Consider the following 16,623-nt stretch of genomic DNA (forward strand, 5'->3'; position numbering starts at 1 on the left):
GTGGACAGCCACCCCCTGCAAGCAGGAGGGCCTGGTGGGCAGGGGTGTGCGTATTTGGGCTGGTGTGCTGCCAGGCTGTGTGACGGTGCTCCTGGGGGCTGGATGGGAGCAACAGCATCTGCACTGCTACAAGGCAGGGAAAAGCAGTGTTACCCCAAGGATGGAGGGGTACTGGGAGCTTGGACGTAGTATTTCAGTAGGGAGCAGAGAGGAGGTCGCCAAAGGGAGTGGGGAATGCCGGGAAGTTATGCTTTTGCTAACTGTAAATTTCAGGAAAAATAATGCTGAGAATAGAATTGATTTTGCTGAATTATTTATTACTTGGGCAAAATCACTGTTTACTCAGAAAACTTACCATGTTTGTGGTACTCCATTGACTGTGAAGGGCTCAGCTATAATTGGGGTTATCACTTTTCTTGCATGGAAACAAGGGACAAGAGGACAACTAAATGGTAATTAGGAACAATATCTTGAAACGTAGTTAGGGAAACACATTTCTAGCATGCTCAAATATATAATTTATATTAAGCTTCATTTTATTGCTGAAAATGGTACGTGTTCCAATTTGAATATATTCTAGTATAATGTTGGTTTTAAATCAACTTGTAAAACTCTTTACCCTCTTTAAATGTAGGACTGAAGTTAATTTACAGCCAGGGCTTAGCAGAATCTGCATACTTTGTTTCTGCAGTCTATCCAGATCTGTTTATACAAGGAAAATGTTCTTTCCGCTGTTGAATCTGAGGTAGGAATAAACATAATGCATTTCACAGGTTTTAGAAAACTGAAAGAAGCAGATTTAATAAGAGAACACTAGGTATTTCCTGAAACATGCACATTCCCGCTACTGAATCCCTCAGTATACAAAATTCTTCATACAAACAAACCATATCCAGCTTTTGTCTAGTTTGAACCTTTTCTGAATGTTTCCAGTTTCCTGCAAATATAAAAAAAAAAAAAAAAAGTTCAGAGAAGGTGGCTTAAATCACGTTAAAGTTGTGTATATATATAGTTTTTTATTTATTTCATTTTTGCAAACATCAAAAAGGGAAATCAAGTATTTGGAAGCTGTCACATGCCATGAAATTAAATCTCTTTTCCTTTTATCGGGATGTGGTCTAAGATAAAATTTAACTCCATTTAATGCCAAAGAATATCATCAATTTTTGTTACAGCTTGCCCTCCAATAAATGTGTTATGTCACAAACTGCACACACAAGCAGATTGTTCTAATTTTATAACTATACCTAAAAAAAAATCTTAACAGATTTTGAAAGTAATATAAATAACCTGTTACTTGAAAGCCTTCATCATGCTTAAACAAATGAAAATTGAAAATCAGCAGTCCTTGCTGAATGTACAAAAGTAACTTCCAGGAGCTGCAAAATTTTTTTAAGATTCAGAAGGTAAAAATTAGATCTGTTAAAGACTAATCAGTTCAACAGTGATTGTTCTAAAAAAATAATTGTTTCACCTTATTATTTTTTGAAAGGCTTTGACCACCCACAACCACACACGAACAGCTCTTTTCTACCCCGCTAGATATTTCACTTCCCACTACGAACGTGTGAATGCACAAACGCAAGTGCTTGAGTGTGTTCCTGGCACAGAAATGGGGCAAACACTTTGGCTGGAGGATAGGAACGAGTGGCCAGGAGGTAGTAGGAGCCTCAGCCTCCAACGGCACAGGAACTTTCTCCAGCATCAAATACTCTGTAGGAAGTTCTGCCCACCCCTGCAGATATTTCCATCCCGAATCAGCTGCTTTTGTAGGCACATTTTAAAGGAAAGGCTAGTAATCTCTGCTAAGTGAGAACTATTAGGTGTTGTTTTTAGTTGTTGTTGTTTTGTTTTTAAACAGTTTTTTCACATTATTACGGTCTGTGCTTGAGAGGTAAAATGTTATAATCCTAATCAAGATGAGCAAGTTGGGGGGCATCCTCTCACATCTCCAAGATCAACAAAATGAAGATTTCTTGTATTTTTAAAACTCACCTGGCAGATGTAGAAAAATAATTGAAAGCTTACATAATCAATGTTATCAACAAGAAAATATTCTCATTTTTCAGTAGTTTGATGGATCTCAGCTTTCATATTATCAGTCATATAGTCAGAGTTTAAAGCATTTATCTTTTTTGTTTCATGTTTTCAAAGATTTCTGATGAAGTTTCATAACTGAATTTGAAGTATTCATGGAGACAGCAAATCATTCCCCTTTTGACTGTGTGGTAATGCAGCAGTGTTTTATTGCTTCTGTGCTTTGAGGCATGACAGGTCACAGGGAGAACTACTCATTTTCAGGCAAGTCTTGAGATGTTTTCTCCAAGAAAGAAGCTAATATACTGTTGATGATATATGGGGCTTTTGTACTTCACAAATAGATCATTTAAGGTAGGAACAAGTCTTAGAAAACATTGCTATTGAATTTTGCTTACAATGAATCTTACGGCAAATATCACTGTCTGTAAATAATCCCCTCTGTACTTTTACTGGAAGGGTGATGCCCCTTTTTCTTCAGCGATTTATCTTGATTTGCTGATGAGATGCATCATTGCTGGCTGTGCCTGCAATACAGAGATGCAACTCGCCCAGCAGGCCACGTGTAAAATTTAGGGTCCAGTTAGACCTTGATCACTTGATCTGTTCTGCAGCCTGAGGTGACTGGACCAGTAGACCCTATGCGTGTGCTGCTGCTTATTACTGATGGCCAACCTGTGAAAAGTAGAAAGATCCAATCACCTTTGAATAACATCTGATTGAGTGGATTGTCCTAGTTGCACTTGTTGTAGGTAAACTTGATCTGCTTGACCTTTTACCTTTACCAATACGAAGTTATTTAACCAATACCTTTAAAACCAACATTTTGGTTGTTGAGGCAAATTCCATTTAAAGTTTTTGGGGAATCCTTTAGTTTTAAGGTTGAAATATAAGTGCAAGGAACACAGGACTTGATTGCAAATGGCAAAATGGTTTGGGGAAATGAAACAGACTTTAGCAAAGATAGCTCAGATTAGGTCATTTCGTAGTCCCTCTGAGAGAATGAAATCATATCGCAGCCTTTGGTTGTTCCCAGTTCTTTGCCCTGCTGTCTGACTTCTGCCTTCAGTTCATAACTTCTGACAGGGTTTTCCGTCTCGGTTCTCCGCTGAAAGTTTAAGTTGGGCCCCTTTAGTGTTTGGTGTCAGTTGAAACTGGGGTCCATTCAGTCCAGAAGATGACAGGGAAGGCAGAGAGCTGGTTATGGATCCTTCCCTGTCTGCCTGCACAGCTGAGAGGCCACCCACTGAAATGCAGCTTGGGACTGGTCTGTGCAGGCACAGCTGCTGTAGGCACCCATTCACCTGCCTTGGGGAAAAGTCCTTTCTTGTAGGACTTCCAGCACTGTTGCCTGGGGGTGTTATTTATTGCCTCATAATGCGGGAAAAGCTGAAGAGGACTTGAGAGTTTCCAAGGAGGAGCAAGTATCAGTGACCAGCAATAGTTTTCCCATCTCAGTTACCATCAGATGTGAGCTTTGCCAAAATCAGAATGGTCACCTCCACAAACTGCCTTCAGAAATAGACTGTTGCATTTGCTGCCTTCGGTTGCTTTGTTGAGTCAAGGACCTATGTTTTCAGGTTTGTCTTGGTAATCACTAGGGCCTAAATACTTTGCAAAGAACTGAAAATGGAAATTTTCATTTGACTCAAAGTGCTGAAGCTTTTCAGTGGAAAACGAAAAGCACAAGGCTTGTGATAAAATTTAAATAAAAAAAAGGAAAAAAAAGTTGACAGAAGTAGTGTACTCCAAAAGTTTTGCTTAAATTCTACCCACGCACTACAGAAGTGCTAAAAATTGCCTTGGATCCCCGTGGCTCTGCAGTCCTGCCTCATTCATCACCAACTCATCTGACTTGCACCTTATAGCTAAATTTAACAACAGTCCCTCGTGTTCTGTCATGGAACCATGCTGTTGTTTGCTTGTTGTAGATTTAAATCTTCATTGTTATAACAGAAATGATAAAAGGGTTGGTTGCTCAGGAGGTTCCTCTTGCTATGAGTTGGATCATAGTATGCTCTGTTGGGGAAACTTTTTCTGATGGCTAGAGTTTGAAAGTTCTATTTAGTGCGAACGAGCTCCTCGAGTACGTGGTGTTGGTGCTTTCTGTAACTGCTCGGTGTTCTTAATAGCTTGTACCTAACTATATTAGCTAGATATTTGGCAATTGCCATGCTTTTTGTGTGAATTGTGGAGTACCAGAGCAGAATGGAATGGGATCTTCAAATAGGACCTGGGTACATTTATTTTGTGACCTATGTCTTCACTCTGTGTGTAAGAATGCCAGTTAGAACAACTTCTGTGGGTTCTTTACCTTCCAGAACTTCTGATGTGTTTTTCTTTAGGATGTAGAATTTTTACTAAAAAATTGAGATAAAAATTTGGCAGTCAGCTGTACTCTACTAAAAACTCCTTTCCATTTTCCTTCTCTTCAACAGAGTATTTTAATTTGCAAATGTCCCAGTCCTGCCATGTGAGCATTTGCTACCTGTGAACATGGCCAATTGTCAGGCTGCCAGAATGCACCTGAGCAGGATCACACAGACCAAAACTCTCGCAGGGCCAGAGGAGTTCGGCACTGGCAGATAGGACAGAATCTTTTTAAGGCTCTCTCAAACTGTGCTCACGTTCCCCATGCAGAGCATGTTAAACTCTTAGAACAGCATGAACAGAATGCATTGTCTTCCTCATGTCTTTCCTGTGAAATTGAGGGTAGGAAATAATAAGATGGTCATTTTGACTGAAATTGGATCAGGCAAGAGTTCATGTTTTAAACTAGATTTTCACTGCAGCTGGGGTCAGCATTTATCTCCTTCCCAGTTAGCAACAGAGGCAAGAATGCTTATTTGCACCTGGTTAACTTGTTTCCATCTAGCATTAACAGGACTGTATTTTGTGCACGTATTTCAAGCCAGCAAAGAAGTAGGTGCTGAACTTTAACAAATATTCTGTGCATGCTACTGTGAAGTGAAAATTGTTTAGCATTCCATTTTTTAATATGTACTATGAGAAAGGAATTGATGCAGTGACAGTAATTCATGTACAACGTCTCTTAAGTCAGCATGATGTTTAAAGAAATGAAGCTCGTGGTAGAGGCAACATGTAACGATGGTGTCTTTCAGTTTCATTTTAGGAACAGAGAGGGGTTTAAAGAATTGACAAAGCAGTAATTTTCTTTATTTTTTTCTTCCTTTTAGTGTTTTGTTTGTTTGTGATGTCTGATTTTCAGTCAGGAGCAAAACACAGAAGTAATGCATACTTAGTTCTTAATAATTTGCAATTCCTTGTTTTCTTTCATCGATAATCTCCTCTTTCAGAATTTTTGAAGCCATCTTTCCCAGGATTTTTCTAATTTCCATGTTCTTTGCTCAATGTAAAAGGCCACTGTAGCAAAAGTGACAAGAGTAAGCAAACCTGAGCATCAGGATCAAACCATATGCAAAATGGGACAAGAAAGCATCTCAGCGGAGACAGGAACTATTCACCTTTGGTTCTGTCCGCCATAACTCAGATTACATATCTCACAACCACACTTAAGCAGCGCCGTTCTCCCAAAAATTTGTACGATTTTTTGCAGTTGAAGAGGCACAGCTCCAACCACCCACTGGCATCCTTTGCCTGGGCTCTCTGGTTTCCTCCCCTTGCCTCTTCTGTCCTGCTCGGTTCCCGTGCTTGGGCCCCTGTTACTGAGCTTTATCAAGTGTCTGAACGCTGCTGTCCCACCACTTACTAAAGTCCGTTCCTTTACTGACTCTCCCTGTCACAGGATCCCCCTTTTCCTCAGCCACTCGCTTGCTCCTCTCCCTTTGTGCTCTGTGCTCAGCCCCATTTTCTTCCTGCCGTGGGTGTTGCATTCACGACAGGGTACGTTTCGGGGTGACTTGTATTTTGGGAAGTAGCTGTAGCTGTTTCTCCCAGCTGTGATTCCTGTGCATGGTCCCATTCCTGTGAAATGCTCCTGATATTGCTTAGCACAAGATTTCATCTATGAATAAGAAATGCTTTCTAGTGAAACAAAACTGAAGCCCAAACAGGCTGCTTTAGAAATCGTTTACCAGAAATTTCTTATCTCTTAAGTTCAGCTTCTGAGTGAAATATATATGCCTGCCTACATGAGAGCCAAAAGGAAATTTAAAAATGCCACCTAGACTTCTTAGCTAGCAGACAGTCTTGAAGACAACTGTTTCCCGAAGAAGGAAAGCTATGACTTTTTTTTTTCAAATCTAAAAGGAAAAAATGTTCCTTCCAGCATTTAGCACCAAAGTAGATGTGACCTGATTTTCAGCTTCCACTTATATCGGTGGGTATTACAGGAGTTTTTTAACTTTGAGAACGCATTGACTGAAATGTCCATATAAGGATTTAAATACCTGGCTTAAGGCACCCTGGTTAGAAAAGATTGCCCTTAAGCAATACAAGCAGATGACCAGTTTCCTAGTTCCTCCTTGCGCCTTGGCTCAGGAAAGGAAAACGCTTCCTCTTCCTCCTGAGGGCCCCAGCCTTCCTGTGCCATCTATTTATACGTTGCTGTAATGAGCCCCATGTTAACCACTTCCTCGCCTGCCACAGCGTGGGCTTTACCTTGTTTAAATCTGCTGTTGCTTTGTCTTTGTAGTCCACCTGCAGCTTCTCTTAAAGGTATGTTCAGAGCTGCTCCTCAGCACGCCGGCACCAGGAGCATCATTTTGCCTAGCTGTTTTGGCGTCCAGGCAACGCTGCTTGGAGGTAATGAAGAAGAACAGACTTAGGCTGGGCCCTGCTGGCCTTTTTACACCAGGTATAAAGGAAGAGTAGACGATCAACCATATTAAAAGCTGTCAAAAAGTTCAGATAGATGAATTTGGAAAGGGCTCACAAGATTTAGCCAAAGAACAGTGATTAAGGGCTTTAGCCACACATGTTTTCTGAAATGGAGAACCCAGAAACCTATTCAGTGTGAGAGCAGGAACAAGCTATAGCTACTTGTTTCAAATAATCATACAGCAAGGTTAAAGAGGTGCAAGAGAAATGAGTGGAAGGACTCGCAGAGCTGATTGCAGTTTCTGGAGGACAGGAGATCCCAGGACATCCTGTGGGAAAAGGTTTCTAGCTGAGCAGGCTGGAGTAAGGAGGGTATGGGGATGATCTGAGAGTTTGGTTTGGGATACAGCTCAGAGAGCTGGGTGATGGTGACCAGCAAGCTCACACTCAGTTCTGCCAGCCTTCTTAAGGATGCAGCGAGGTCTGGACAAAGAGGCAGCAGGCAGATTGGAACGGGGCTTCCTACACGTGCAGAATTAGGGGTGGCAAGAGGCCTTGTAAGATCTCCACATCCAGTGTTTGCCCTTTTTTTCAGGTTGGAGCAGGACTGGGTACTCACTAGCCAGCTGTGGGGGATGACACCTCCAGAGACAGGGACACTCGCTGTGTAGCCTGACTGCACATTTGTCTTTGGCAAATTCCCTTGAGATCCGATCTCAATCTCCACTGTTGCAAAGCAAGCCAGCCACATCTGCTGTCCTTGGGGGACTTACCACACAGCTGATTATCATCTTTATGTGAGAATTTAGAACTTATGAGATGGCTATCGTGACCTCTCCAGGCTGCCCCTTTGCTGAACTGTACCAAGACTTTTATTTCAAGCTTTGCTTGTAAATCACATTTTCCAACTGTTCTGCCATCCTTGTCATTTTTCCTTGGGAGACTCTCTGGTATTCTCATTTGTTCCTTAAAAAACGGTGCCAGGATGGATGCAGTGGTCCACATATGTCCTTGCAGCACTGAGTACAGAAAGACAGCTTCTTCTGGGTCTCATACGACAGTCCCACTAACAGATCTTACAAAGACACAGGCTTTTTCTGATGCAGTTTCCCACTGTAAAATTGTTGCACAGCCTGATTCACTGTTATCCAGATTCCTTTGTGTAACTCTGCAGTTTTACGGGTTGTTCCCTGTATTGCATATATTCGCTCAGTGTTTCCTTTCTGTATGTGTATATCAGTGCAAAGCTGAGGTGCCTGCAGTGATGCTGGAGGAATCGATGCAGAGCACGGTGCCATGGAAGCAGAGCCTGCCCTCTGTGCTGCTCCCCCGTCCTGTGAGCTGTGTGAGCACGTTTCTGGGAATGTGGTGTGTTGCTCTGGAGATGACACTTGCCATCCACGTTTTTAATGACTTGAAACAATTCACTTCACAATTAAAACAAGATCTGTCCTGTGATAACCCCAAGAAAATACTTACTAAATGTAGAGGGTGCAGGGAAGTGGATTTCGTTGTTGGGCTCTGCTCAGGTGGCTCCTGCTTGCTCTGCACTGCCCCGTCCTGCTCATTTTTGTTTGCATTGCCCTGTTCCACATCTGCTCACTGTCTCAAGCACAAGAGCAAGTCTGCATGAAGTTAAGGCTCTGTTTTGCCTTGCTCCTGTCATCCAGTGCGGTTTTCTGGAGGCTGTTTGTTCAGAGTGCACCACCAGTCTGTTTTTTGCTGATGGTCTCCACAAGATGCTGAGCAGCACAATGCTGGTATTTTACTTCCCACCACTGCTCTCCCTCCTTAACCTATGAACCTTTTCTGCAAATTCAGGTGCGAAGAAAGCACATGTCCCAGCTATGTGCTGCTCTCCTTGCTCACTGGCACCTGGACATCTTGCAGCCACGTGCCAAATACCACAACTAGCATTTGTCATGCTGGGTTCGTTCTCATCCTTTCTCCATGAGGAGAGGCAAGTGCAGTGTGGTCTTGCTTTTACAGTTCTCTCTCTCCCCTTTCAAACAATATATAGTTGTTGCTGTGATTCTGTGCAGAGGGAGACAGCACAAAGCTGCGTGCCCTGCCCTCCCAGGGGGAGCAGGAGTTTTGGGGGCTGCCTTGGATCAAGAGGAGCTCATTTCACAGAACAGGCAAACGGACAGAGGGTTGTTGGGCGCTGCTCGTGCCAGAGGGAAACAGCCCTTCCCACATGCTTCCTCCATTGAGGCCCTTGCAAATAATAACAATTACGGCACAAAAGAAAATGAGCTAGGATAATGCAGCGATCTTTGCTTTCAGATTCTCATAATGGATAGCAATCAGGGAAGACACTGGAGCTCCCTTACCACAGGAGGGAGCTGAGCAAGTCTGAAGCCACCCCATCCTTCCCACTGCTTGGCCACAGCTGGTCGCAGCTCCTGCCCCCCCCCACTTCCCTGCCTCCTTACTGCAGCTCTCACCATCCCTGTGCAGCTGCTGGGGATGTGCGTTCAGCTCCCTGCTGAATTCTGTCCTTCCATGAGCGCTGTCCTGTATGCGTGCTGTGCACAGTGGGGAACGCGTCCTTTTTGCCCTGAATGTGCTGTGGAAGGAGGGCGCTTGGAGGAGACTGGCTCTCTTTGGGAAGGAGCAGCTGGATCCAGGTGCATCCAATTCCCAGCTACTCCACATGGCAGGGGTGCAGCTTGGAGCAGGGTGAGTGAAGGCTGGGGTGGCCACAAGTCCCAGTTATCCATGAGAGAGGAGATGGCTGGATTCATGCAGGTGGTTGAAGCCCGCATGCCTGAGCCAAGCTGCCAGAAATAAGGTGTGTAACACCCGGGCCTCTCTGCATGTCTGTTCTTGCACACGAGCCAGGGTTTATTGCCTCTCTGGGGAATTTGAGCTGGACCACAGGCTTTGGTCCACTCCTTAAATGCAAGGCCATGAGTTTAGAGGAAGGAGGCCTGTTACAAAACGCTGCTGCTTCTAGTTACCACAGAGACCAGGATGGTTTCAGAGACCGAACTCTCCTTGGCAGCAAAAAGTGCTAATTCAGCCTTTCCTCCCACTTACATCAAGGCTCCATTTGTCCTGAAGAGAGCTGCGCAGGGCATGCTGTTGTCTTGCGGGAGCTGAGAGGCAAAACAAGGCTGGATGCAGCAGCATTTGGACATTGGGGTGGGAGGGATGCTGTTCAGGAGCGGGATGGCTCACCCCCACCTCAGGGGAGGTCAGGGAAGCAGGCAAACAGCCAGGCCTTTGGAAAGTGATGTAGGAGTGTGAAGACAAGTTTGGAAAGAGGAGGAGTGGGGGCAGGCTGCAGTGATCCAAGAGGTGGGGGAGAGCTCTGACAGCAAATCCTTCCTCTTGCAAAGATCCAGAAGGCAAACCCCGACCCTCCCTGTTTACCCTCTAAGTGTTTTAGGGTCTCATTGCGCACTCTTACGGGCCTGATGCCTTTTTCCAGGTGCCCTTCAGGGTAGCTCAGGGCAAAATGAAAACATAATCCACTGTTTGCCCAAGTGCTGCCTCAATGCTGAATGTGCTGTTTTCAAAAATGCGAGAAGAATAAATCTTGCTAAACGCCGGAACACCTGGGAGGCAGAATGGGAGGCTGTGCAGGCAGAGCTCTCAAGCATCATATGCATTTGTTAGGAAAATTTCTTGCTGTGCCTTTAGAGGCATGCGGGTGTAGTTAGAACAGAAAGACGGGCCTGAGGGTACTGAAGGCTTCAAATGTGGTTTGGTGCTGAAAGCTTTGTCTTCATTTTTGGCCAGAGATTTTACTCTTTGAGGAAAAGCTGAAAAGAAATCTTGTTGCTAGGGCTCACTGAAGACATTTTCCTGTTCTGCTCACTGGAGGCTTATGTCAGCATTTCTCCTGTTTAATCTTTTGTTTTTAATGAATTTGCCTTTAAAAAAGGCTCACAGGTAATAAGAGATTGGGCAAACAAATGGCAGGTAAATAAGCCTGTTCAAACTTGCGTTAAAACTTTTTGTATGTTAATTTTTACAGCCAATTGTTGCAAGCAAAAAGAAATGAATGTGTCCTGCCTGTCTCGAGCCAGAATGTCTCAAGTATGGCTGCTAGGCGAGTTATTTCAGAGCGCAGTTTTAAGCAGCTAAACCATAAACATGTTTCCTGTGCAAAATCTAGCTGTATACATGTAAAATAGTGCAAGTCAAGCCTGCCACGAGCATCATCTGGTATTTCTTTTGGTAGCCCGCTACTGCTGTGTCCGCAGGTGTGAACGCTTCCTGGTGTAGCTCTGGAAGCAGCTACCGCACGTGGTCCTGCCCCTGTCCCTGATGTTCTGCTGCACGTGCAGGTGGGGCTCGCTTGTGTGGGCTTCTCTGGGAAAACCTCTCATACAGAAAGAGCACACCCCGCGAGCGGTGATCAGAGCTTCTCTTAAGGGTTTGCCTAATCCTTACGTGCAGTTTTGGAGATAATACACTGCGCTTTCGGGTCGGTAGGCGGGGAGGTCTGTGCAGAGCCGTGACAAAGCATTTCTCTGCCCTGGGTAGGGCCCTTGGTTGGAGCAAAGTAGCAGGACTGCAGGGATGGCTGCTGTTCCTGCCTGGTAAACCCAACAGATTTACTGTTCACAGCAACTTCGGATATATAGATACAATTGCTCTAAAACTTTGCCTCTGCAAATGTCTAAAACCTTATTCCCTCTATTTGCCATTTACAAGTATCTATTTCTTGAGATTGGTGGCCGGGGCTGTGCTAGAAACAGCTTTAGTCATAGTTAAAATTCAGCTGGCAAGCTCAGTGTCATGCCTGCCTGATGCATTCACAGTGCTATCTGTGTCCTCAGCTTCCGAAATCTTCATCTGAGCACCTTTTTTTTCACATGACAGTGCCTTGCCAGTTTGTTTCATTTGAACGTGGCTCTGAGCTTTTTAATCCTGGAAGGAATAGGATGCTAACATCTAGATTTAGACGTGTTTATCTTGCAATTTGACAGAAAAATTCTTCCTGGATGCCACAAAATACAAGATAGTCCAGGATATGTGCTCAGCAGAAGAGGGAATGCAAAAAATTGATCCGGGAGAATTCTTTGGTTTTAATGATTTCTTCTGCTTTGATGCCAAGCACACTGAATCAAGCGAGAGTGCCCTTCCATTTGGCTTCACTGAACCTTTGAGGCTGCCATTTTGCTGACAGTGGCTGGAACATGTGTGCGTACCTGTTTCTGTTTGCACTGCAAGTGTTGTTCTGCACAGAGCCAGTGGTCTGACAGGCAGGAAGAGCTGGGCTGGCTTTCTCTGGACAGCGAGTGTGGGTTTTGCTCTCTCTCTGACTTTGTTTTTCCCTTGTGAGGAGCAGTGTTTCTGTGGTAGGAAATCCCAGGCCATGACAGCCTCTGTGTTTTGTTTCAGGCATCAGAGGGTGTTCCCGTGAAGTATTTTGAGAACTTGGAGGAACTGATAGAATTTTACAAGAAAGAGAACATGGGTCTGGTATGGCACCTCAAATATCCAGTGCCACGAGAAGAGGAAGAAGCTCCAGATGAGCCAGAGGAGGATGCTGGTAAGAATCCCATGACGTGACTTGATGAGGCAGACCCTTGACACTTACTCTGGACTGGAGATAGTAGCGCTGGCAGGAGGATTAGAGGGTGTTGTGCAACAAAACTGGTGCAGGGCACAGAGAGACCTGAGCTATCAAGACCTTGAAGCAGTGCATCCCCATGGCCCCAGAGAGGTACTGCATCTGGAGCAACACAGCTCCCTGAGGGAGCACACTGAGGCTCTCTGCAGAGTACATTGTCCTGGGTGCAGAGCTGACTAATCTGTTGTCCTTCATCTGGACTCAGACTGGGTTATGTTCAGCCATCTCTCATGTCTCTGCACTGCTCTCCCTGCACTGCAGCTGTAGGACTGCTGTCCCAGCAGCAGAGGTGCTCCCCTAGAGACTTCCATCACATCTCTCTGCACTGCATCTGCCTGCAGTTGCTGTGGGTCTTGGACCCTCTGAAACTCAGCCCCCCTTTTCTGCTCTGATCTAGAGGAAGTTTCTCACCGTCATAGCCAGAGGGCACACATCCCACAGTGGCAGACAGTCTGGCTCTTTGTATAGAGGCAGATGTATGTTGAAGAGGTGTGACTGGCATCATCCCAAATGTTATATGTGAAATGTCACTGTGGGTTCCTGACACTCACTGGTCTAGGTTCGTTCCTTGGATTTTTTTTTTCCTAGATCATCCCTTGGATCTGTCACTGTTCTCCTAAATCCCAGGGGAAGGTCGTGCCCACAGAGGCATCCTTCCTGGCCTTTCTGATGTCTGTCCGGAAATGATGTGCATTACAATAAAAATTGTTTGAAGGATTTGCTCCCCATGACAGACAGGCATCTGCACTAAAGCAGATTGATATGCCTGTGTACGTTTGTGCAATCCAATGGATCTCTAATAGGAGCTGAAAGATTTTGCTTTGCAATTATCATGAAGAAACAGAACAAAATTTTGCAAAGCTGCTCAGGAAAGATGTTCCTGTTTTTTTGGCCAGCTGCATTAAATCTCCTGCTCTCAGGGCGGGGGAGGGAACTACAGCAAAAATAATACACAGAGAGGCAAGCAGCAGGGAGTGAAGTTCTAGCCAAGACTAAGAGCCTTTAGATGGAGAGATATTAGCACGTGGGTGGGGCCATTTATATACAGAATTTAATTTTGTTATGCTTCTGGTGCCATCATCCAGGAACCATGTAGGGCCTATAGATGCCTGCTTGAGAGCACAGAACCGCAGAGGTGCCTCTGTCTGCAGATGAGCACCCAGATACCCCACAGATGCACCGCTCAGCCATGCTGTTGCTCAGGGTTGTGGTAGCTCTGTGAGTCACAGCTTCTGCCCAAGAGCAAAGGATCAGTTCTTTGATGGTGTGGTGTTTTTAATAATGAAAATTTGACCATTAGGAATAACTAAGAAAACAAACAAAAAAACCTCACAACTCTTGGTCAACTTATGGTCTGAATTTCCGGGAGGTGTATGGTGCTAGGAGTTGGACTCCATGATCCTTATGGGTCCTTTCCAACTCAGGATATTCTGTGATTCTAACTCAACCAGCTCCATAGGACAGGCGTAACAAAGTGCTGGAGCAGTAGGTATGAAAAGAAAGGCAACAAGGGTTGGGATAAATGGAGAGGTCCACTCTTCTCCCAGAGGGAGAAGGGAAGGATAATATGCTGAGCAGCAAGATGTCAGGGGTCTAAGGGAGCAGGAAAACACTTTGCATTTCCAACTGGATGGCTCCAGGACAAGGCAGGGTATTCAGTCCCTCTGTATTGCATTACATTTTCTCCATCCATGTCTGCTTATTTCAGCTGCCCACTTCTTTCCATTAGCAGCTTCTGGTGCTCCTCCTAACATGTCCCTCCATCCATTCTGCCCCTGCAGCACATCTCCATAATAGTAATGATATGGATGAGGTACAGCTCTGCTTTCTAAGCATTATGTTCATAGTAACTAATTAGCCTTCATAGCTGCTCCACAGATGGAACAATCAGGGTGGCTTGGGTAAGGCCGTACTGCAAGGCAGAGCACACATGAGGTCCAAGCCTGCTGGCTCAGCCCGTTGGTCTCACATCACTGAGGGTATGACTGGGCCAGTATTGAGCCCCGAGCTTCCCAGCTGTGGAACTGCAGGCCTTTCAGAAGGGATGGTTTCTGCAGTGACTGCTGCTGTGGTGCAAACTCTGCCCTGCCTGGGGGAGAGGGGGATGTGGTCACGTTGCTGTGCTGGGATGACTGTGCCTGTCCCTTCCTCCTCATTAGACATGGTGCCCACGCCTCCTATCCTGCCCCCACGCAACATCCTCATGGCATTGCCAAGCAACGAGACGAAGGACACGTCTTCTCTCCCTGAAAACTCCAGGGTGGCAGATGTCAACAAACTGTCCCTTTCTGAGACACTACTCCAGCGACTGCAGTACCAGGACACGAGCAGGTGAGGTTGGCAAGTCACAAGCAGCAGAATTAGCCTTCAGTCCAGCTCTGCACTGTCTGGAGTCTCAAACAGGTCCCCAGCTGTCCCAAAGATTCAGCCAAACTACTTTTCATTTACACTAATGAATAGAGAACAGACTGAGATCTATGGTGTGTTGGCTACACCTTATGGTCAAGCTGTCATCTAGAAAAGATACTTTTTTGAAGTATTAAAATCAATGATAGACTTTCTCCACTGAGTTATAGTTTTTGTATGTACTTTGGTGATATCTGAGACAATGTAGTATGCTAGCCCTGCACCTAAACTACAGATTGAATCAGGAGCCATCAGCAAGTCCTCAAAAAGAATAAACTGGGGTGCATTTCCAGGTGCTCAAAGTGATTTATTGCAGCTACAGATCTGACTCATGTTGTCCCACATGCTAGCTTTGTCAAATCTGGGCATCCACTGAAGCCTTAGAGGAAGCTTTGTGACATTTAATGGTCAGATCTGCAAAACTAAATAATAATAATAATAATCAGAAGGCACGCTTGTGGGCAGGGCAGTGGGAGGCTGGGTGAGCAAACAGTGGTAGTGCATGGCAGCACAGGTCCTGTTGTGGTGAGCCAGTAGCAGCCGGCTCACTGGGAGAAACCCAGTTTTGGTTGGCCGCCTGCACCACTTCATCTGCTGTCAGCCAGCTGGGACTTTCTACATTTGTCAGAGCACAGGACAGCACATACAGCCTGCTTGGGTCATCCCTTCTTGTCATGCTGGAGTCCAGGCACCACAGAGGCAGTGCTTCCCATACAGCTCTGCAGGCTCTGCAGCCCTCAAGACTGTTTCGGAATAAAGCCTTCTAAGTGGGATATGATGAGATGAAAAGGGGTCTTCATCTCCCCAAAATCCCCAAATTGTCAACTATTAGCTACCTCTCAGCAGCCTGGTTTCACCTTCCAGGGCTGGTGATCTGCCTGTGGCTCTGGCAGAGCTAGGCATCACAACACCTCTCCTGGCATGAGCGCTCAGCAGCCAGGAAGGAGAGAATTTAGGGTGGTGAAGGGGAGAGAGGAGAAGGTATCAGCAGTGTGGGGAGGGATCCATAGTGCAATTCTGAGAATTGCATATTTACACTGAAATCCAAGGCACACTGCCCCCATCTGTCTGTGCTGACAGTGGATGTTTCAGAAAAAATAAATAAAAAAATGATAAAGCTGCCTAATATTTGGGAGCAGAGAGCTCTTTTTTGACTTGTTTGTTTCTCTCCCAGTGTTTCTGATGAGCATCTTAAGCTCATCCAGGATTACCTGCGAGTTCACATCATCAGTGACTTTGAGATGGTGCAGACTGGCTCAAGCAATCTTCCCCAGCTGAAGAAACTGCTTACGCTTCTTTGCAAAGGACTCTTCAGGTAATTACAGGCTGATTTTCAGAGATAACAGTATAATGCGGTAATGCTGTAGCCTAATGTAAGTGCCACGTGCATGCATTCAGAACCTGCATTGCTGGCGTAGTAAACCTGCTTACCCTCAAAAACATTGTATTTGGATCTCATGACCTGTGATTCTGGCCCAAAGATGTGAAATCTAAGTAAAAAACACAGCTCTGGCAGTGAAGTTTACCTGTAGGTGGTTTCAGTCAGTGGCGTTTTTAGTAGAGGGCTTTTTTTCTTTGTTTAGAAAGAAAAGTAAAATATGCACTATAACCGATTAACTGAATAATTTGGTAATGCATAAATGACACCCACGGAATTGTCAAGCACACATTGTTTATGGAAAAAAGCACATATTGGTGTATAGTTATGTTTTAAACACTGATTTTCTTTCTCACTAAAGCATTGTGAACCTGGAGCAATTCCACTGATGTCAGTAAATTCCGGCTCAAAAGAAAGGAGAAATAAGCCTAAGACTCTGCAAATCTTACCTTTCCCATTTGTAGCCCTTCCA

The 16,623-nt window shown here is 44.9% G+C and overlaps 1 protein-coding gene across 6 annotated transcripts in view; it reads left to right on the plus strand.

Annotated features, from left to right (window-relative positions):
- Positions 1-16,623, plus strand: part of INPP5D (inositol polyphosphate-5-phosphatase D) — a 56,259-nt gene that overhangs the window by 16,555 nt on the left and 23,081 nt on the right. For 3 of the 6 annotated variants that reach the window (XM_072042733.1, XM_072042731.1, XM_072042732.1), the window contains 4 exons: positions 8,018-8,122; positions 12,136-12,286; positions 14,527-14,698; positions 15,948-16,088. In XM_072042733.1, coding sequence (XP_071898834.1) covers positions 8,018-8,122; positions 12,136-12,286; positions 14,527-14,698; positions 15,948-16,088 — 569 coding nt within the window. The remainder of the gene's footprint in view (positions 1-8,017; positions 8,123-12,135; positions 12,287-14,526; positions 14,699-15,947; positions 16,089-16,623) is intronic. The other 3 variants (XM_027464469.3, XM_072042735.1, XM_072042734.1) reach the window with 2 other exon arrangements.

This window comes from Anas platyrhynchos, chromosome 9, assembly GCF_047663525.1.
Source record: "Anas platyrhynchos isolate ZD024472 breed Pekin duck chromosome 9, IASCAAS_PekinDuck_T2T, whole genome shotgun sequence".
In the NCBI taxonomy this organism is placed as follows: domain Eukaryota; kingdom Metazoa; phylum Chordata; class Aves; order Anseriformes; family Anatidae; genus Anas; species Anas platyrhynchos.